Genomic DNA, 22,165 nt, shown 5'->3' on the forward strand with positions numbered 1-22,165 from the left:
GCGCGGGGTTGCCCTTGAGCCAATCATATTAGTGTGATACAACTAACCATGCAGCTGGCGCAAACATTGAAATGGGTCCATTGAAAATCGGTTGCGGTAAATTGAAGTATCAAATCTATCCGGCAACATGCTCAAGACCTAGATTTTTCTCGACCACACAAGTCACCACATAAGTCTTATGGATGTCACATGGTTAAAAATGATATAGCGGCATGATGGTATAATCACTATACCATGCCTATTCTCCCCTCACTCTCTCCCCCGTCAAGTTTTCGGCTTGGCTTGCGGGCCATCACTGGTAACTCCGGGAGCTCGCTGATTTCTTATGCGGCTCGCTCGTTTTCAACGAGGCACCATTCCATAACGCCATGTTGCCGATATGACAACAGAGGGGCCATGGGCCCTTCAACAATTCCGAGAAATTACCGTCCAAATAACCCGTCACCTCGAATATCCGTTCGAATGTTGTCTAGATTTCGCGCGATTACACATTACTTGAAATTACCTGATTCCTACGAAGATAGCAAGGGCTTACCATTCCGAAAGGAAGATCTCAACCAAAGAGAGGTTAACCAGATATTTGGTGGAGGGCAACTCCCTGCTTCGTTGGCAAACAAGCTTCTTCGAATTTTACATGGTCGTCGAGTAGCAGGAACTCTAGATGATCCGAATCTTCGACCGAATACGGCCCAGTTCAGCGCTGCGGATCAAAGGAAAGCATTGGGATATCTACGTGCTAATATTCCCGTAGACGAGGTTATTAATGCTGGCCTACGAGCTGAGGACGAGCTCAAATACTTAGAGCAAGAAGATGGGAGTGGCGAACAGCAAACCGGAGAAAGTAGCCCGGAAGGCTCCTCTTCCGATACCGTAACTAATGAAACTTTAACTCCAACCGGACGACTCCCGAAAATAAATAAAACCGATTCACCTTATGGAGTAAGTCCTCTCGACCGAATTCGCGCTCATAACATTGCGAAACGCGAGGCGGAAGAGAAGAGGTTGGAGGAAGAACGGAAAAAGCGCGAGGAAGAGGAGGCGTCGAAGAACATCGGCACTCTTCAGACTGAGCAGCAGAAACCAAAAGAGTTGAGCCCGTTCGTGCAGAAGTGGGCAGCGCGCGCAACATCCGACCTCGAGGCGCCTCCCGAAATGAAGGCTTGGGAACGTCTGCTCCCACAATTCGCTATGACCATTATAGTCCTGGCAGGATGCGCCGTGTATGCTATCATGTATACGCCGCCGAGACGATCTGAAAGATTGTGGCCGACTATTCCGCCTGCAGCAGCAACTTGTCTTGCTATCATCGGAATTAACTTGACAGTTTGGATTTCCTGGAAATTACCACCGCTATGGGCACTCCTGAACCGATACTTCATAGTTATTCCCGCGACACCGCGGCCCCTCCAGTTGGTTGGAGCGATATTTTCTCATCATAAATTCAGCCACGTAGCCTTAAACATGGTAGCGTTTTGGTTCTTCGGCGTTCGGCTTCACGACGAGATTGGAAGGGGCAATTTTCTCGCCTTATGGTTTGCTTCTGGAACTTTAGGGTTCATGAGTAGTCTGGCACGTTTAGTTCTCTCTGGGGGCTTAACGTATACTACGCTTGGCGCTTCGGGTGCAATTTACGGAATCATCGGTGCGTATTTCTGGCTACACAGGTACGACGAGTTTAAACTATTTGGGTACCCCCCTGATCCGATGTCTGGCCCGCAGGGCTTGGCTTTTATCGGCCTAATATTGGGCCTACATGTGCTCCCCCTATTCTCAAAGAAGGCACATAACCTCGACCTTGCATCACACTTAGGAGGTATGTTAGCGGGCGTAGCTGGGGCGGACCTTGTCAAGAAACACATAGATGAGAAGGCGAGAGTTAGGGCCGAAAGGCTAAAGACTATGGGCGTACTGGAGAAGAGTGTTCAAGTAAAGGAGAAGGACCCCAAGGAGAAGGACCCTAAAGAGACGCTCCAAACGGCTGTCGAGCGTTAAGCGATGACCAAAATTACTAGTCACATACATGTACCTAGTCTCTATTCTCCCTGTACATATTTACAGGCCTCGAGGTTGAAAGGCGGCGGCTATGTAAATCTTGTATAATATACTGACTGATATGATAGAGCTTATAGGTATGTATGTATATATAGAAAGACTCCATTTCAAGATACCGAGTACCTAATACTTGTTAAGAACCCAGCGCGACCTTTGTGGAGTATTCGTCCTACCCACATGGGACGTACGTCATTTCTTAGGGTAGCAGTTCTAATTAGGGGAATAACTTATGCGCAGCAGATGCGTGCGCTTAAACCAACGAATAGCTTCGAAGTGAAAACGTGTAACTAAGACATGTATATACTTGCATGGCGCTCAACCTGTCATCTGACTCCAATGGGTTTATGCATACTCAACGCGCGTCGGCGTATGACACTATGCAGAAAATACCCATGGTTGAGAGAGAGAGAGCCAGTTGCAAGATTATGTATTCTATCGCATCCTCGAGCGAAGCCAAGGTCAAAGCCGGCAAGCCGGCGAGGCTGCGAGGCCTCCCTTGCTGATATACATATATTGATACGCTATCTCTCTAGGCTAGCGATCTGCAATATCCCCGTAGCGCACTTCTACGGTACATATCCCGTAAGATAAGATGACCAATGAGAGCAAATACATATTAATCGGTAATTGAGTATATACACAGAGCACCTCATCTTGGATCTGTAAATTTAGATGGAGGGTTACTAAATATAAAATATCTTAGGTATATAATATGTAGATATACATCTTTCAAACTGTAAAGGATCTTAGTATGAATCTAAACAACTGTATCGCAATTAGAATTGGGTACCTATGCAACAAGTATGCTAAAGCAGCTGTACCAACATTGAATATCAAGTGTGCAGGTGAGGTAATGTAATATTAACCCATGCCCTAAATTAGGATAGACTTCCCTGGCGCAAGCCCTGGTTACAGAGGAGGTAGCCACGAGGAATCTAGCCAGTGGCCACTCACCATCGACGTAACATCATTCCCGTGCTCCACTCTGCGGCCTGCCCTGCCTGCCCTGCCTGCATGCATGCGTGCTGTGGCGGGCCCAGCTGCCTACCTGGTAGCTCTTTAGCTAGTAGCTGACTGGTTGGGAAGGATCATCACTGCTGACAACGGAAACTGCTGATCGTGAGATCTTGTTCTTGTTATGATTTTCATTGTTCGGAATCGGCACACGCTTGTCTCACAGTCTCACCTAAAATTTCCACACCCTCTCTTTTCCTCATTTCGCCAATTTTTGTTTCGTTTCGTTTCTCCCCCCCTGGGAGCTGAATTTGAATGTAATTATTAATTACCGTATATCGGCAGAATTGAATCTCAATTGTCCCTTTTCGCTTTCTTTTGTTTGATTCGTGCTCGAGTACTCGGTTTCTTGGCATATATTTGAGTCCCTGTTTTGCTAGTCTATTAACCTAGGTGATACCCTGACTTATCGAGCTTGTTGTAACTCGTCATTGACGCCTCTTTCGTGCTCTGCATCCAACCGAAATTTGAATTTGTCCACAACTTTCCAATCGTGCTACGGTGCGACCTCTGTAGACCTCGTCTAAATAAAGCAGCAACACGTCGCGTTTCACCGTCCTTCGTGCCTTGCATCGAGGACTCGACACTGATACGCTCTTATCAGCGCCGTCAGCTACACCGACTAGCAAATCCTTTTCGAGCCTACCATTACTAGAGTAGAAGCAATACACTTGGAACAAGTTGAAGCTGAAGCAACTGTCGGTCTGTCATATTAGAAAGCACCATGGCCACGCCTGAGAACGTTGATCATGCCGAAGACGATCCGCGCAACCCTTATGCCTCGGCCAATAAATGGAGACATCAAGAGTCGTCCTCCTTCGCTCGCGCCGCCCTTGCACGGGATGCTCAATCGTCTAGTGCAGACACAAAGGACCTGTCCAGCTTTTTCAACTCCGCCCGCGTCGAGAGCGATGCGTCTGCAGCTGGAAATTACAAACCAATTGTTGTTAATAACGCTGATGGCGCACACGACGGAGGAATCGTCGACGACGGGAAAGAGGTGGTGTGTGGACCTCTACTGAATTATCGACGTATGGAAGACAGGACGTGGCACGGAAGCGTTTTGATTGTTACCAAGGGTGGTGGCAAGACCCAGGCCTTTCAGCCTACCTTAAGCCTTAGTCGCGTCGAGACAACTGCCGGGCAACCAGGTTTGCTTCATCCGGAATCCAGTGTTAACGGTTTTGAGGCGCTAGGGACGAGCAGTTCTGGTGCTGTTCGGAATGGCGCAGACGTATCAGGTATCTGTCTCTATTCTGATCCTAGGAACACGTTTTGGCAGTTTCCTATTGCCTGTGAAATCGGCAATGCTGAGACGAAATGGGCGTACTCGATTGCCAATGTGCGCTATAAAAGCGCTACGAAGCCAAAGACGAACTACTTCTTCGTCCCAGCCATCGACGAGTCGATGCGAATCATGTTCCATTCGTGCAATGGCTTCAGCGTGGGCACGGACGAAGACGCCTGGAGCGGACCGGCGCTGTGGAATGATGTTGTGAGAAATCATGCCAAAGCTCCATTCCATGTAATGATAGGAGGTGGCGACCAAATCTATAACGATGGTATTCGAGTAAGCGGACCTCTTCGTGAGTGGACCGATATAGGGAATCCGAAAAAGCGACGTGACTTCCCTTTCCCAGAAAGCTTGCGAGCAGCTTGTGACGATTATTACCTGAATAATTATATTCGGTGGTATTCAACGGAACCGTTCGCCGCTGCCAACGGACAAATACCCCAGCTAAACATTTGGGATGACCACGATATCATTGATGGTTTTGGATCTTATGTTAACGAATTCATGAAGTGCGATGTGTTTCGAGGTATTGGTGGCACTGCTCACAAATATTATATGCTTTTCCAGCATCACCTAGCGCCACCTCCTTCGACATACACGTCGGATGTTCCCGCAACCCCAGAGCATGGATTACAGCAACATGATCCGGCGCAACTCGTGGATACGTTTGTGAGAGAGCAATCGTTTGACTCGTCATATATCATCGGTAGCAGTCCCGGACCATACGTCGCCCAGCACTCGATGAACATGTTTTCCAAGCTCGGCGCCAGAATTGCGTTCCTTGGCATTGACGCTCGTACCGAACGTACACGACACCAGGTTAACTATCCTGAGACGTACGACCTTATTTTTGGTCGCGTGAAGGATGAACTAGGAGCAGCGGCAGCAACTGGTAGACCTTTTAGGCATTTGATTTTGTTGCTAGGTATTCCGATTGCGTATCCGGTAAGGTATTTGTGTCCTTTGAAGTATCGCACTTAGCTAATAGTGGTAGCGACTCACTTGGCTGGAGAACGTGTTCAGCAGCCCCCTTATTGCGCCTGTTAAATTCTTAAACCGAAGATTCGGATTCGGTAAGTATTGCCTTGATCTGGTTATCCGTCGCGGTTATTCATGATTATCATAGGTGGCGGCGTGTTTAATCACTTCGACGGTAGTGTAGATCTCCTCGATGATTTGGACGACCACTATACCGCCAGGACCCATAAGAAAGAGCGAAACGCTCTAATAAAGCGGCTTCAGACTGTCTGCTCAGAGTTCTCGGTCCGTCTCACCATTCTCGGAGGTGACGTTCATTTGGCAGCTCTCGGACGATTTTACTCAAACCCAAACCTGCACATTCCAGTTGAAGCCGATCATCGTTACATAGTCAACGTGGTATCTTCCGCGATAGTCAATAAACCCCCGCCGGCAGCAATTGCCAATCTCCTGGCAAGCCGTAACAAAATTCATCATCTCGATGCGGACACGGATGAGACGCTCATGGCACTCTTCGATAAGGATCCGGGGGATTCTAGCAAGACACGGTCTTCGAACAATGTCACGATGCCCAGCCGAAATTACGCTGTTCTCACAGAAAACTCGCCGAATAATAGGGGTGAGGCTAGTAATGGCCACGCAGAACCGGCAGAAGCCAATCCGTCAGAGAATCAGTTCGATGGTAAGGACGGACACTCATTCTTATCCAAAGGTGAATTCGGCGCGGGCACTAAGCACAAGGCCGCGAATTTCGAGACGCATGGCAAAGATAACGATGGTGGTCTCGACGTCTGCATTCGAATAGAAATTGACCAGCATGATAAGGAGGGCAAGACAGAACCGTACGGTCTAACGATTCCAGTTCTTAACTACGAAGCTGGAAAGTTTGGTACCAACGCGCACACTCATCATCTTCGCCACCACCGAAGCCGACCAGACACGGCTGGAGCTGCGAGCTCTTTTGCTCCAAGTACTGCCCCTTCGTTACCTGTTTCGGCGCCTGAAGCTACTCACTAGAGACAAGCCTAGCTAGAGTGCGGTTGGCGTACAACCACAGGCCGTAGCCGAAATAAGGGCGCATATGCTACGCGGTCTATTATACCATCTACTTGTCGGGTATATTTCAAGAATGAATTAGGAATACAAGGTCGTATTTTAAAAAAAAAAATCAGGGACGAAGGATAATACCCCAGAAAGAGGATTACTATAACAAATTAGTTTCTGAATCCCCTTCCATAGTTAATGTACTTTATACTCCACTGCTGATATCACCATTGGCAGCTTGTTATAGTGTGCAAAAAGGCGTTTTCGCATCGTTCGCTATCCTATTATCCAAGAAGCCTAGCCCAGGTTCATATGCCGAGATTACTCCACAGTTTACGAGTCGATACATGGTAAAAATTATTGAAGAATTGATAAGACCCAGCAGGTCCGACGCCGAGATACGAATCTAGCCTAGTTGTTCTCCGTTATAATCGGATGCTAGCTTCCAGTTTATAAGTCGAACTAGGATTAGCAAGGCGGCTCAAGAAGCTCATGCCGAATTCGGCTCGTCTACAGCAAATATCAAGCTCCTAATTGGTGCTTCCTTTCAATTGGGACCTCGCGTTTCTCTGCCCCGCAAAGTTGTTCGTTTATGCCGTAACAAAGCGAGCTCGCACATCATAATCATCGGAGTTGAAGCGCCGATGAAGCATCGTCTTGTTGATTTCTGTTTATTGATAAGTAGCTACGTTGCACGCAATATCCGGCGATGAAAACTTGTTGATATATAGTAACATACTAAGATACCCGGTAATAATTGCTCCCTCTTCTTTCATATATTCGACATGGCGTCTACACCCAGAGGCTATGGCCTTGTGAGGGCAATGCAAAGCCCAACTCTTTCTTCAAGAGTTTGCTCTAAATGTCTACCGGCTCTTCGGTCCGCCAAGAATACAAGAGCTTTGAGCACGACGAGCGCCAGAACAACGTCGCTGGCTACTTTCAAGATACCCAAAGTTACAAATGAACCTAACGTACGTTTTTTTCATTCTACATGCTTTTCAGTCTCACCAATTACCAGTCAAGTAATTAACAAGACGCATAGCACATATATGCGAAAGGCTCGGCGCAAAGAGCAGGACTCCTTGCTGCAATTGAGACTCAACAGAAGAAAGGCACAATAGAAATTCCGCTCGTGATAGGGGGCAAGGAGGTATGTATAATACGAACGCCAATATCCCCTTGAGCTCCGTATATTAATCTCCCGCACAGGTCAAAACATCGCAAAAATCTACACAACACAACCCTTCCGACCACAACACGCCGGTGGCTAGTTATTCCACAGCTGGTCCCTCCGATGTTAAAAAAGCCATCGAAGCAGCCTTAGCCGCGAAGCCAGCATGGGAGTCGCTCCCTTTCGCGGACAGGGCTGCCGTCTTCCTTAAGGCAGCAGATCTCATAGCCACCAAGTATCGATATGAAATTATGGCCACTACAATCCTCGGTCAGGGCAAGAATGCTTGGCAGGCCGAGATCGACGCTGCAGCGGAGTTATGCGACTTCTTACGCTTCAATGTCCAATACGCAGAAGAATTGTACGCGCAACAGCCTGCCCACAACTCGCCTGGTTTATGGAACCGTATCGAATACCGACCGCTGGAAGGCTTTGTCTATGCCATCAGCCCCTTTAACTTCACTGCTATCGGGGGCAATTTGGCAGCAACACCTGCGCTTTTGGGTAACGTAGTGATCTGGAAACCATCCGACTCTGCGGTTGCAGCGGGTCATTTACTACACAAGATCCTGCTCGAAGCAGGACTACCTGAGAACGTAATTCAGTTCGTGCCTGGAAACCCCGAAGAGGTGACTAAGACGATACTCGCGCACAAGCAGTTCGCTGCGCTACACTACACCGGCAGCACGGCCGTATTCCGCAAGCTGTACGGTCAGATCGGACAGGGCATCGCCGAGGCCCGGTACGTAGGCTACCCCCGCATCGTAGGTGAGACCGGCGGCAAGAACTTCCACCTAGTCCACTCGTCTGCCGACATCCAAAATGCCGTGGTCCAGACTGTCCGCGGCGCCTTCGAGTACTCCGGTCAGAAGTGCAGCGCTACGAGCCGCGCGTACGTCGCCAAGTCGATCTGGCCCGAGTTCAAGGAGAAGCTAGTCAAAGAGACCAGCGCGCTCAAGGTGGGCGCGCCGTGGAAACCCGAGAACTTCATCGGGCCCGTGATCCACGAGCCCAGCTTCAAAAAGCTAACCCGAGTCATCGACGAAGCAAAAAACGACCCTGAGCTGGAGCTCCTAGCTGGCGGCAAGTACGACGGGTCGAAGGGATACTTCATCCACCCCACCGTTTACCAGGCCAGCAGCCCGACGCACAAGCTGCTATCGACGGAGCTCTTCGGTCCGATATTGACCGTGTACGTGTACGACGACACGGCTGGCGACGCGGAGAAGGCGTTCGCCGACGTGTGCAAGCTGGTGGATGGCACGAGCGAGTACGGACTCACGGGATCCGTGTTCGCGTCGGACAGGCATGCGATCCGCGCGGCGGAGGACGCGCTGCGCAACGCGGCGGGCAACTTCTACGTCAACTGCAAGAGCACGGGCGCGGTGGTGGGCCAGCAGCCGTTCGGCGGCGCGCGGGCTAGCGGGACGAACGATAAGGCGGGGAGCATCAATATCATCAGCAGGTTTGTTAGTCTGAGGAGCATCAAGGAGGAGTTTTTGCCGAGTCATACGGTCGAGTATCCGAGTAATGAGGTCTAGGTTGGTGAGGAGGTATGAGGGGGGTTGTAGTAGGTTGTTGGCTGGGGGCGGGCGAAAATTAGAAGCGCGAGTATGGTTAACCTAGGGTTGTGGTTTGTTTGGTGGTCAGTGGTTGTGGTCGCTCGATATCAAGTATGATTGATATAGCTCTAGTTATATATGGAGTACGGCACGTAGTATGCTGAATAAAAGTTATGATATGTGATATTATCACCTGGCTTAAGATCAGGTATTTAGGTGCTTGTGCTGTTGAATTCCTACGGGTAGTTTCTTGGTTAGTTCTATTATGAAAGGTATTTTTTATATCTTTCTACGTTGATTATAGTGACATAGGTTCATGTCAGTGCGACCTCTTTACTGGCAACAGAGGGAGATCACCATACGGCAATGTGCTTAGATGCTAATAATCGGATCTCGTAGCTCGCCTGTCGTATTCGCGTTACCTCTCGCTCTGCGTGGCTTCGGGAACGATGTCTGTTTGTGTACTCCGTGTCCGCAATAACGTTGTGCCCCGGATTTCTCTCTTGTTAAGGACATGCTGACGGTGGATCTGCGGCTACATTGTTCTCACGGGGAACACGGTGTGAAATGCGGCGACGGTATGTTTTTGTATATATAGTATTAACTATTATAAATATGTTTCAAGAGAGTAGTTATCGTACAGGGGGACACATCACGACGATGATATGAAAATAATTTACGGGGGAGCTATTAAGCAAATTGGAGATGATTTGGCGAATATGTACTATGTAATGGTGATAATATCAATCAAGACTCCATATCGTACTGCTCCGAAGCCTGTGCTTAAAACTTATTGACTTCATCGTTGACGACGTTGTTAATCATCGGGTCGGCTCCGCTAGGAACGCCCTTCTTCTGTGCCTCTCGATCCACCACTGAGGGTATGTCTTTAGTTAACTGCACGATACTAGAGTAAAGACCAAAACATACTGGAATCGACCATAGTGTCCTTGGTGGCATGTTTACCGGGCTGTTGGGCAGTCTGGTTGGCCGCACTATTTCAATTATGAGTTATTTCGCATATAAGGGAGTCGTGTTGGGAGAGGCAACGCACGTCTGGCCGGTTACAGAGTCCTTTGCCTTCTTCAGCTTGTCCATGTTGATTGAATAATGTTTGTAGTATGACTCGACTTATATGATCTTGTTTTTGCAGTTTGTATTTCTCGATTAAGGAAGACAGGCTATCGAGAAGGCTACTTGGCCTTTAAGTAAATCTCAAGAGACGAAAGACAGACATGTTCTTCGGGGATAGTATATGATTCATTACTCCGGGTATCATACCGCCCGAATAAATACGCAATATTTCATCGGGTTACATGTGATAAAAGGTAATAAAGGGGCTCGACTGAATTGAAACGTTATATCCAAAGTTTCCGCATCACCACACATACTTCTATCTGGGACTCTCCCGGTATTCTCTTGTGGCGGCCCTCAGGCTCGAACAGGAACAGGACAGGATGTCCCTGTCATATATCCCATGAAGCTGTTATGACTTCAAATCAAGCTTTTTTAGTCGGAGAATAAGCATTTCTTACGTCAACTCGATAGAAGCCACGCAATAGTTCAGATACCAGATCAGATGTCAAAGATCGTGGGTTTAGAGGTAGGTACTAATATTGCAGACATGAGATCCTCGTATGTAAATAAAGGCCGTCACTCAGCCGATGCGTTCGGATGAACCTAATCTAACTATCTGATCATTCTAGCCTTGGCTAGCTTACACTGGTGCTGCTATAAAGGCCCGAGACTGATGTCTCCCCAGTCTTTACATACTTGTAGTAGTGGGTTCAATTACAAAAAGGGTGAGCTGAAAATTACGAAACTAGCTCTAACTGGGCCAATAGGGATATTGGCCTTGGAGCTTACTATGATACAAAATCCTAATGTGACCAAATTATGACCTATTAGGGGTTTGAGCTCTCGTGAATTTCTCCTTAAGTCACACTAAACTTGATGCTGTCTTCAGCTCATTCGGCTAATTATTCCAATGCAACTATCTCGACACACCCATTAGTCGTTCGATATGTACACTGAGAATGGTTTAGTAAGTGCTTCCTGTGGTCGAGCCAGCCAAGCTCAAATGTATAGATCTGCCCTATAAGGCTTCCAAGAGTTATATTTAAATGATGGTATTATATGCATATGCCGGCCCTGAAATATACGCCTCGCTCTGAATTCAATAGACCGGAACCCCCCACGACGACGAAACGCCACTACTCCGCGCAGTGGATTTTTACTTCTTCATGCCAAAATTGAACGGTGTAACATTATGCGGGCAGTTCCCATGCCATTGGTTTGTTGGGTCCCTGGGGGTTATCTTCGCTCCACGTAGGCATCTCCGATTGACTATGCGGTTGATGGAGCTCGTAAAGCGTGTTTGACTCTGGCATCTCTGGCGGTCTGGACTTATCATGGAGCTCGTGTATAGCTAATTCGGGATTTCGAGGCGGAAGAGGAGGTGGTGACGGGGATGAAGGCGGCGGGCTGCTCGCCAACCTTCGACGCATGTAGAAAAATGTACCCGCAGCTCCAAGTATCACGGCGCCTATAACTCCCACTACAATCCCCGCAACAGCTCCGTTTCCTAATACCCGAACATCTGAGTTTGACGAGTCCGAATCGTTTTGTGTAGAGGTGTCTACGGCAGAAATACCGGGATCGGCTGTATTCGAGGCGACTAGGTTCGAGTTGATCGTGTTCGTTGAGTCGGTCGGTATCACTCCACTGGATGTTACCGATGCTGTAGTTGTTGACTCTTGAGAAGAAGGGGATCCGGTAAGACCATCTGCGTCACTCGCCGCATTTATTATTTGGATGCTGGGTGCGAAGATAGTCGTCAAGCGAGTCCCTTCAAAGGTGGTGTAGAATCCACATCCGTAGCTGCCATATTTCACCAACGGCCAGCATTGAAAGAAGTAGAGACTATACAAGTTTAGTTAGTTAGTTACTTTCGAAGGCTGGAGCTCGGATTGACACGCAACGTACTCGTAATATGGACAGCAGACTGTTGTTGCGACATTGTTACCTGACAACTCGCAAACCGCCGTGTAACTTTGTGGGCATACCCCCGGCGAGTAATAACCGTTGACCACCCAGTTTGAAGGCAGACAGCCATCGTCTGCGCTTACAGTGCCTACTTTGTAGATTTCTATGCCGTATGCTATGTCCGAATACGGGCTAGGTGGGAGGCACGACGAGGGCGGCGAGAACGTCGTGGTCAACGGACCAAGTGAGGTCGCGGCTATGATACCAACGGTTTCAGTTGGTGTAGCCATCGTTTTCGTATCTGGTATAATAGGTAATGCGATCCCTTTTATGTGGCGTAAACGGGAACAGCAGATGATAGTGATGACCCAAGATAGACTCTGCGCCTAATTCTTCGCCAGCCCCCTACGCGCAGAACGGCCTACGCAGTACATCAATGGGTTAGAAGGACAAGTACCATCAGGAGGACAATGCCGTACATCTTGTCTCGGGGTATTATTTATGTGAGACTGCCATGTCCAGCTAGTTAAGTGCCCGCTACCCTATTAGATGGGGAGTTTTGCCGCTGAAGAATGGGTATCATATTTGTGTTGGTTGTCAAATTATCTATACCCTTGGCTGTGCCAGAGAGCTGCGTTAACATGCGCCCCACAAGGCTATATACGAAGTATCGTTGGGTTCCATATACGGGAGGAATAATCGTAGACTATGTAGTAACAGCGATAAGATAGTTATTATGGTTTTCTACGCTATGTAATCTATGTGTGCATATACCTACCTACCTAACCTAGGTACGGATGTTGGGTATTATAGTAAAGAAGAGTTGGGCGCGTTAAGTGAATATATTATTAGTGAACGCTTCGCCTTGAAGCTTGGCTCATCAAATTATCTCAGTACAGGCTAGGGATGTTACATTAGAGCCCCTATATAAAAGCTCCGAAAGGCATAAGCGAAGATGATCCCGAGTCCGAAGCTACGGCGAAGTTCTATGGTACAATAGGTAGGTAGTTAGAGAATAATCGTAGTGTTCTGAGTATTGCTATAGCAAAAACGGTAGGCAATATCACTACAGAGATCCCGAGATAATGGGCCATCTCAAATAGAGACCGAGAAAGATGATATAAATAAATGATATCTATCAATTGTTGTACGTGATGAGATCCGGGGTCACGAAACCCTCGAGCGTTTTGACACAGATCTTCAAGCGGCGCAGGAGCAGAAAATCCCGGTGGGGCACACGACTGTACGCCAGACTTCTTCGGGGTGTTGGAGGATGATCGCGAGGGAGTAATATGTCGAGTCTTAAAAATTACTTATCCGTCGTTCCTCGATGGTTAATTTGATTCTAAAGTCTTAAGGTGCATAGCAAAGAAGTACTTCCAATTGATGCAGAATACATATAGGTATGTTATGTATAATGTTATCATGCTGAAATTAAGATATTATTTATGCAGTTTCTAAGGGAGCCCCGGAAATATCTTTCGAAACATGTTCGTGTAAGCTGTTTGCTTAACCTAGACAATTGCTAAACCCCTAAAATCTTACAAGTAAGGTATTAACCCTCAATGATATCTAGATTAACCCGTTCCCCCTATAACTATAATATGATGGAAGTGCCATATCTTATGGCATACTCTACCTCTATCAACCAATCAAAGACTTAAAAGACTTGGTTATTAGATGGAACATGTATCTGTATCTTTCCCGCACCTCGAGATAAAGGTCTACAGATCATAACCTAGGATAAGAGCGAGTAAACTCATACCAAGCTAATATATATGTCTATTAAAATATACTCATACGTCTTACATGCATTTACTTAAACAGCTTACCATTTATCTGAGCAACGGATAACTAATAATTATATAAGAGCGTCGACATGTATGCAGAGATATTTGTATAAATGAGGGCTATTATTGTTATATGAGTATTTATAATTAGGTAACCGTGAATGATAGTTTCATTTTTATATAAAAATATGATCGAAAGTTCTAAATTTTAATTAGATCAAGAGGTAGGTAGCTGTTAAAACATACTTGAGTAAAAGTAAAATTAGATTCTGTTGGGATAACGGTCACGTGACCTCGTCACATGACCAGGGTTATGCCCACACACACCGCCCACGCACAGCCCACGCATCTGTACAATAGATATCTTTCCCCACTCGGGGGAACCCCTCCTCTCTTACCTTAGAACAACCAATCAGAACACGATCGTTATTTGCATTCCTTTTCATATTATTACGTAATACATAGTCAATCCAACAGATTCCCATTTCCACAAGATAGCCAAGTTTACTATTCGTACATAAATGGCTGACCTAGATGATAATATCGCTTAAGCGTAATCCTATTAGTCTTTATTAAGCCTAGTTATAGGTACATTTATACATAACATGTTCTGATAGAAGAGCTTCCCTATGCGGGGAAGCGGGGAAGATATCTCGTCAAGAAACCAACAGTCTTATGCTATGGTCTTTCTTTGGGACTTGGCCTGGCGTAAGATTGGTACAATACATAAGGTATAATTATGGCTCGTCGTCCAGTTGTCGCTATCGCCGGTTTAGCCTGCGAAACATCAACTTTCACACCATCGAGGACCCTCGCGCCGGCATTTCACCCCCGGCGTGGCACAGAGATTATAGACAAATACCCCTTCATTCAAGCCGGCACACCGCTAGGCGATGCTATTGAGTGGCGCGGTGCACTTATTGGCCATGCTTTACCAGGCGGTGTTGTGACCAGAGATGCCTTTGAGTCGCTCTCTTCGGAGATACTCAGCCGTCTTAAGGAGATAGTGGCTGCAGTTAAACTTGACGGATTTTGGTTCGATATACACGGTGCGATGTGTGTTGAGGGTCTCGACGATGCAGAATACGAGTTACTAAAGCGCTGCCGTGAGGTCATCGGATCTGACGTCTTGGTGTCGGCGTCGATGGACCTACATGGTAACGTCTCGCGAGAACTGGCGCATCAGACGGATCTAATCACCTGCTACCGCACGGCACCTCATGTAGACGTTGCGGAAACAAAAGAGAGGGCTTGCAGGAATTTGCTTAAGCTGCTTCGTCGACGGGCGAATGGCGAAGAAACTGTGCGCCCGTTTAAGGCTTGGGTGCCGATTCCGATTCTACTCCCTGGAGAACAGACTTCCACGAGGGACGAGCCGGCTACACATATCTACGCCGCGGTGCCTGAGGTTGAGGCTGCGGAAGGGGTTTTAGACGCGGCTATATGGGTTGGCTACGCTTGGGCTGACGAGCCTAGAAACCGCGCTGCGGTTGTAGTAACTGGCTGGGACAGAGAGGCGACTGCCAGGGGTGCAGAGCGACTAGCACGGTTATTTTGGGATTCGCACAAGGACTTTACCTTCGTCGCACCTACGGGGTCATTTAAAGAATGCCTAGACGCGGCATTGGCATCGGATAAACGCCCGTATTTTATCTCAGACTCGGGCGACAATCCTACGGCCGGAGGTTCCGGAGATGTGACCTGGGGCCTAACGCAGCTTCTCGCACGTTCGGAATTCAAGTCGGAATCAGGCCCGAAAGTCATCTATGCCAGCGTACCGGGCTCCGGAGCAGTCCAAAAGGCGGTCGAAGCAGGCGTGGGGGCGACGGTGACGGTGACAGTTGGGGCAGAAGTAGATAATATCCATGCTGGACCCATCACTATGACAGGACGAGTACATTCGATAAAAAAGGGCGACAGCCACGCAGAGATTGAGATGGTGCTGCAGGTTGGCAGTGTCTTCGCGATCCTGACTAAACTGCGCAAACCGTACCACCATGAAAGCGATTTCACGGAATTAAACCTGGCACCCCGGTCCGCAGATATCGTCATCGTCAAAATAGGATACTTAGAGCCGGAATTATATGATATGGCTGACGATTGGATGCTTGGTCTTACGCCTGGTGGTGTTGACCAAGATCTAGAACGATTGGGGCATAAGCGGATTAATCGTCCGATGTGGCCATTCGACCGCCAGTTTGAGGACCCTGATCTTTCTGCGAGGTTGGTTCCAATGTCAAATGAGCCGTTCTAGAGCTTGGGGGAACAATTCTTAGCTGCGGTGATGTAAATGCGTAGAACCCGGGGGATTCGGGATGTTTACTGAGGTGTATAAGGGTATCTTTCGCTAGACACCTTAGGTAAAGATATAGACAGCTGCATAAGGGGGGGAAGGGGAGGTGGGGGACTTGGATGCAGCCTATGTCAGCCTTATCAGCTTACATTAGGTACCTAAGGTAGGCAGGTACAATACCTATAGGTAGGCCGGACCTAGAGAAAGCAATGGTCAGGGGTAACTCCGCTAGGTACAATACCTGTAAGGGATTTAACTTATGTTAGTTAAGCCCTTTAGTTAAGCAGATAGTGTAACCCCCCTATGCAAGGCTCATGCGATAGATACATCATTAATACATAACGTACCTAATATATTAGTAACAGCTAACGCATCTAACACCGCTGACACGAAGCTCTCCATCTCGGAACTCCAACCATCCCAACCATTCCAACCATGACTAAAAGATGCGGCATGTTCTTACTACGTACATATCCAGACGCCTTAGCCAAGTCTCCACGTGGGATTTGCCTGCCTTATTAGGTACATAAGATGAAAGAACCGACCAGAGATCAACAACTCAAGTTTGGATGCGGCTGAAGGTACCTCATATGTCGTGCCTACATACATGTCGTATCGAACCGTAGGATTTAGGAAACCATTTAGCCTTGAAGAATTGCGTCACATTGGTCTACTTGAGCGTTTCAGCTGGACTATTTTGGTTATCGCGATACTTGTTGGCTTGCGAGGCACGTGGGTAAGCACTACATGCAGGTATCTATTGCATCTTAGACCCCAAGCAGGTACCTAACCTAACTCTTTGATTACTGATTACCTACTGATTGCCGATTACCGCGCTCACCAGTCCAGTTTTATACATAGGTACATCCTATTGGAGAAAATACACGTGTAGCACAAGTACCGACAGGGCAGCGCTAGCTTAGTCCGGGCTCCTTCGGGTCCCCTTTAGGCCTTCGGGCTGTCTTGCTGCGCTATCCCTTACAGTGCCCAGCCCGTACCTAAGCTGATCACTTAGCTATGCGATACAACCGAATTCCGACGAATAACTGCTTCTTATCTTCTTCATACAATTTCTATTCATCAGGTACTTAAAGTAATGATGATAGACTGGTAGGAAGTCTGACGACGACGCTAGAACGGGATCCGTTAACGTGCTTTTGCCAAGCGTTTACCTCTCTCGGCCATCTGTATTGCGTCTTAAACCCCCCACGAAGCCACCGTCAATTTCCACATTTATTGGTCTACTATTCCTCACCTTGTGGTTCCTCTGGCATAATCGCCCGTCTACTCTTCAAGTCCCTTGGGTCAGTTCGAACTTAGAAAACGTGGTATAGGATATGTAGCTTCTTTACCAAGTTCTGCCCGTTGTCCAAGTACCTCACGCGTTGATGCATCACATGAGGCCAGCATCCCATTGCCAATCAGCGGGGCCGGATTTGAAACCCGCGGTGAAGCCAGATGAACTACGCCAAACCCTAGAGGGCGCCGATCATGATGGCGTTACTACCGATGGTTCCTCTCCAAGTTATAGCGTGAAGATTGAGAGTCCGGGTTCTAGTGTTACTTTAGCTCAGTATGGCGGAACGATCGGCTCTTCTCTAACCCCTTCAGAGCCGTATAGTACCGGGGAGGATCGGCCGGATGCAACTGCTAGCCCTCGCAATTCGGGTTCATTATTACCGTATAGAAGCCTGGCTACGGCAAAGAACGAGGGAAAATATGCAATAGAGGATGGAAGCTGTTCACCAGGCCCTTTGGCTCTTGCCGTTCGCCCAGCGAATCCGGTACAGTACAGCAAAATCCCGACGCGCCACCATCTCCAACCGGAGATATGGGAACTATATAAGGAGGAGATACACGAACTCTATATCGAAGAAAACAAATCGTTGAATGAGCTAATGGATATACTGCAAGCGAAGGGCTTTAAAGCGACGTCAGTATCCGTACCGGAGTATTGCTCGCGTGTTAGAGTCGTATGCTAATTTATTCATAGTCCCCGTATGTATAAGGTAATAAACAAAGCACATCAAATAATACTGTGAAAAGCAAAGCTAACCGTGTATAGGCTAAGTTTGCACAATGGGGATTCGTTAAGAATAACAAGAAGAAGGACGTGGCGATGATGTTGCGATTACAACGCGAGCGCGGCGCTGTGGGCAAGCCTACTGCTTTTCGTCGCCACGGAAGGTCGGTTGATATCGAAACTTACATGAGGCGAAAGGGCATTTCAGGTTTCGAACTTATAACACCCGCCGCCGGCGTCGACTTACCCGAATATCTACGAGCACTCACGCCTCCGCCGGTTGACCCCCAGCATATGACCTTACCATCTCACCTTCACGCCCAGGAAGTCCTCGTCTCGTGTTTTAAGGATCTTACCTTGGGTTGGCGAGATTCGCTAGAATCACCCGCATCCTTCGAGAAAGATTTCCATGCTTATTTCGACGGTGAATTATGCGAGGCTACTAGAGACTTCAGTAAGGCTTGCTGGTTCTTCTCGAGGAACCATAATCCTCTTGGTGCTCTGCTTGGTCAGCGCGCTTTCAACTCGTTACATTTACTCATCAAAACACCCTCTGCCCTTGGTCTGTTTAACTTACTAATAGCCAGCGTGATATCTCCCGATTATGGGCTGGCGAAAGAATTATGGAGGTATTTAGCGGGGTACGCAGAAGCTGTGTTGGGGCCATCGAGTACCTTCTGCCGATTATTTACTGCGATACACGAGGTTTTCCGTAATAATACGTTGGAAACTGGTGTGGATTTCATCTTTAGCTGTATGGAGAGCATATTGGACATGTTGCTCGAGACGGATGATTTCTCACAGACTATCGCACCATGTATTAGTTTTTATTTGCTGGGGGACTTAATTCTCTCCAATTCGACAAGGACTAACTTGCCATCCCTTCGGAAAGTAGTAGCATCAGCATCGGAAATATTTGATTCTCACGGCAGATCTCACTCGCCGGATTTGATGATGCTCATCGAGCCAGTGGCGTACCTCTGGCAGAAAGGACCCCTCGATGAACGTTCGGTTAAACTGGCTCGCGTTGCCCTTCGGCTCGATGTATCAGATCAGTACGACTGGACGAACTGGGTGGCGTGGCGTGTCATTGCCCAATTTCATAGAAGCCGATGCAACGTGGGTAGCTCCGCGGTGAAAGATCATCCACGACACGCGCTGGCTCGATACGCTTTAGAAAGAGCTATCGACACTGCCGAGGCTGGACGTGGCTTTAGCGAGTTACAGGTATTTGAGAATATGCAGCTGCTAGAAGCCTGGCATCGCGAAGCCGGGGACACAGAGCAGGAACTGGCGGTACGACGCCGAAGAGAGAAGGGCTTGCAGGATTATCTGGAATCGCTACAGCGAAGCCGTGGAGTAGAGATACCCAACACTCCGACTTCACAATGAATACTTCAAGCGTTTTGAATTTGTAATATTATATGGAGGTGCTTCTCCTGATATGGGTGGAAGCTTATTCTTGTCGAATTGCTTTGGGAGGCACGGTGCCTCGGGTTTGTATGAGTACACCAGGACAAACATGTATTATAGCAGGCCAAGGCGGTCGGGTATATGAAATAGGTAACAAATCAAGCTTGCTGTTGTATTCATAAGAATTCATAATTTTCACAATCTAATGAACTCGAGAGCTCGTATCATCATAACCACTTCTTGACTCATTAGATGCCAACGTGATACGCATCAAAAACGCCAGAACGACCAGAGCTCCGCGCATAGCTAGGTTAAGTAGATATGCAAAGAGTAATCTCCTTGGAATGCTTATAGGAGTAACCAAAACGTAGCGATAGTTTCGGTCTAAGACGCTGCTATGGCAGCGATGTCCTTCTCAGCACACCAATCCCTAAAATCAACGTACTTGCGCGCCCTCCGTGAATCCTCAGCGGCGAACACTATGGCATGGCTACGAATGATCTCTTCCAAGCTGCAGCCAATGAACTCGCTCTGAGCGCACGGAGCCTCCCAGCCGTGGTTCTTGACGCGGTCGACGGCCAGGATGAACTGGCGGGTAATGCCGTGGTCGCCACCGCCGTGGCCCCCGCTCTCGAGCTTGGGCGTGTACGTCTGCGTCGCGCCCGTCTTGTAGTCCTCGACGGCGATCTTGTACGAGTCGGCGTAGATCTCGCCCGTCGTCCCGTATATGTTGGTGAAGCGCTCGCATTGCCTCTTGGTCTGCGCGATCATGTGGAAGGTTGCTTGCTTGGCGCCTCGGTTGCCGACGGAGTCGCCGGAGGAAGAAGCGGCGGAGGAGGGGAGGGGGTCGTCGTCCCATTTTATGTTGACGACTTGCTCGTCGCACACGTCGTTGTCGGACTCGAACACGCACCGCCCGAACCAGTTCTTGGCGTCGATTTCTTCTTGCGGCGTCGACTCGTCGTAGTCTTCGGCTAGACGGCCGAGCAACGCTGGTCGTGCGCGCTCGATGTCGCCGCCGAAACTCTCAATGTCTGGGAGCACGATATTGATGGGCCAGAGCCTGTTGCCTGTCTCTAGACCTTGGTGCCGTGGGCTTTCGTATATCCGCTTGCTCGAGTATATGCACTCCGGCTCGACGGGGCAGCTGAGACAGTTCGTTGCGGCGCCAGCGGCCTTGGGCTTCCGGCTTTTTCGGAAGAATTGCAATGAGCCCATAGATGTGACTTCGGAGGGGATATGCGGGGGCTCATCAGATCCGGGACGCATCGGCGAGCACATCAGCCACAGCAGGATGTCCATGTCATGGCAACTTTTGGCTAGTAGAGACGGCGCTGTGGTGGATTCTTTGCGCCAGTTGCCACGGACATACGAGTGCGCGAAATGCCAGAATCCAACGGGCTCGGTATGTACGATACTCAAGACGTCGCCGACGGCGCGGTCCTCGAGCAGCAGCTTGCGGAGTTGAATGTTGTGCGGCGAGTATCGTAGTACGTGGCCGACAGAGAAGACTTTGCGGGACTGCAAAGGGGCTAGGGCTTGATACATGGCGATGCACTCGGCTAGGTTTCCGGCGAGTGGTTTCTCACACATAATGTGCAGGTCTAACGAGGCGAGAGCGACAACAACATCGTGATGCATCTCATCACGAACACACACAAAGGCAGCATCGACGCCCTCGGGCACATCCTTATCTCCAGCAGCCTCGCGCTTGCGACGGCGTACCTCCCACTCGACGAAATCGCGCCAGTCATTAAAGCTAGAGCCCTCCGGTAGCTTCTTGCCGTCGCGCTGGATGTAGTTCTGCACGAATTCTTCCCGCTTGTACTTATCTGGTTCGCAGATGGTGACTACGACGCCGTTGCTAGATTCGCCGATACAGCGGCTATAGGTGTGACCCCGCGACCCGGCGCCGATAATCACGACTCGGGGTGGGCTTGCGGACATAGGTGGCGGCGTAGGCGGTCGTATTTCGGTCCTCAGAGGCCCGTCGTTGAGTTCCGACGGCGCTTCGTCTTGAATATTATGCGGAGCCATGGCGATTTGCGAAGATGTAAAGGAGGTTCTGTGTGTGTTATGTCCGGCAAGATGCTGTCGCCCGATGCGGACATGGGAACGAGCAAAAGGAACCCCGTTAGCTTCCGGTAGTATTTAGCAATGTAGGTACCTAACGGCGTTCTGGGAAACTGGCACAGGGCCGTTGCTCCCTCCGTTTAAGGCGGCCAGTAGGAGCACACCGGTGACAAATCAGTAATGGTCTGATAGGCCAACCTAAATCCCTAGGTTAAGTCTCATGTACAGTCGAGCATCGCCAAGTCTATTAGTAGATAAAATCAGTATCAGCACTTGCTTTGCAGTATCGCATCCCTTGGGTACCGAAGATGTTAATGATAGTAATAATACATTTGTTTACGGACAAAGGCCAAACAAGGGAAAAAACCACAAAGAATTACAACGTTGTCTTTGAGGCGCCTCTTTGTTTGCGTCCTTTCAAAACTTATTGTTCAATGGGTGACGTCATGATCCACTTTATGCAGTAACTA

General features: G+C 48.5%; 8 protein-coding genes across 8 annotated transcripts; 5 read left to right on the top strand and 3 right to left on the bottom strand.

Annotated features, from left to right (window-relative positions):
- The first annotated feature begins 111 nt into the window (after nt 1-111).
- Nucleotides 112-2,490, top strand: F4813DRAFT_349295 (rhomboid-domain-containing protein). The gene has a single exon (XM_049242156.1). It carries the CDS (start codon nt 235-237, stop codon nt 1,990-1,992), a length of 1,758 nt encoding a protein of 585 aa, XP_049102991.1. The 5' UTR covers nt 112-234; the 3' UTR covers nt 1,993-2,490.
- A 1,116-nt stretch (nt 2,491-3,606) lies between these two features.
- F4813DRAFT_272711 (uncharacterized protein) lies at nt 3,607-6,761 on the top strand. Its single transcript, XM_049240396.1, has 3 exons — nt 3,607-5,305; nt 5,355-5,433; nt 5,487-6,761. The coding sequence occupies exons 1-3, from the start codon at nt 3,791-3,793 to the stop codon at nt 6,353-6,355; spliced, it is 2,463 nt and encodes an 820-aa protein (XP_049102992.1). The 5' UTR covers nt 3,607-3,790; the 3' UTR covers nt 6,356-6,761.
- Nucleotides 6,656-9,135, top strand: F4813DRAFT_272718 (delta-1-pyrroline-5-carboxylate dehydrogenase 1). Its single transcript, XM_049240397.1, has 3 exons — nt 6,656-7,356; nt 7,428-7,535; nt 7,595-9,135. Exons 1-3 carry the CDS (start codon nt 7,168-7,170, stop codon nt 9,095-9,097), a joined length of 1,800 nt encoding a protein of 599 aa, XP_049102993.1. The 5' UTR covers nt 6,656-7,167; the 3' UTR covers nt 9,098-9,135.
- A 766-nt stretch (nt 9,136-9,901) lies between these two features.
- On the bottom strand, nt 9,902-10,216 carry F4813DRAFT_386435 (uncharacterized protein; the record flags this gene model as incomplete). The annotated part of the gene is made up of 3 exons (XM_049246413.1): nt 9,902-9,993; nt 10,049-10,113; nt 10,173-10,216. The coding sequence occupies 3 exons, from the start codon at nt 10,214-10,216 to the stop codon at nt 9,902-9,904; spliced, it is 201 nt and encodes a 66-aa protein (XP_049102994.1).
- An 821-nt stretch (nt 10,217-11,037) lies between these two features.
- Nucleotides 11,038-12,663, bottom strand: F4813DRAFT_272728 (uncharacterized protein). The gene is made up of 2 exons (XM_049240398.1): nt 12,104-12,663; nt 11,038-12,040 (listed from the first exon to the last, which is right to left on the bottom strand). The coding sequence occupies exons 1-2, from the start codon at nt 12,391-12,393 to the stop codon at nt 11,386-11,388; spliced, it is 945 nt and encodes a 314-aa protein (XP_049102995.1). The 5' UTR covers nt 12,394-12,663; the 3' UTR covers nt 11,038-11,385.
- Nucleotides 12,664-14,395: 1,732 nt separating this feature from the next.
- F4813DRAFT_349300 (Microcystin LR degradation protein MlrC) lies at nt 14,396-16,537 on the top strand. Its single transcript, XM_049242158.1, has one exon. It carries the CDS (start codon nt 14,633-14,635, stop codon nt 16,145-16,147), a length of 1,515 nt encoding a protein of 504 aa, XP_049102996.1. The 5' UTR covers nt 14,396-14,632; the 3' UTR covers nt 16,148-16,537.
- An 802-nt stretch (nt 16,538-17,339) lies between these two features.
- Nucleotides 17,340-19,804, top strand: F4813DRAFT_272743 (uncharacterized protein). Its single transcript, XM_049240399.1, has 3 exons — nt 17,340-18,119; nt 18,180-18,195; nt 18,252-19,804. Exons 1-3 carry the CDS (start codon nt 17,575-17,577, stop codon nt 19,599-19,601), a joined length of 1,911 nt encoding a protein of 636 aa, XP_049102997.1. The 5' UTR covers nt 17,340-17,574; the 3' UTR covers nt 19,602-19,804.
- On the bottom strand, nt 19,789-22,043 carry F4813DRAFT_349303 (NAD(P)-binding protein). Its single transcript, XM_049242159.1, has one exon. The coding sequence runs from the start codon at nt 21,657-21,659 to the stop codon at nt 20,007-20,009; it is 1,653 nt and encodes a 550-aa protein (XP_049102998.1). The 5' UTR covers nt 21,660-22,043; the 3' UTR covers nt 19,789-20,006.
- Nucleotides 22,044-22,165: the final 122 nt, after the last annotated feature.

The sequence above is a fragment of the Daldinia decipiens genome, assembly GCF_022478715.1.
Source record: "Daldinia decipiens strain CBS 113046 unplaced genomic scaffold F4813scaffold_5, whole genome shotgun sequence".
NCBI lineage: Eukaryota > Fungi > Ascomycota > Sordariomycetes > Xylariales > Hypoxylaceae > Daldinia > Daldinia decipiens.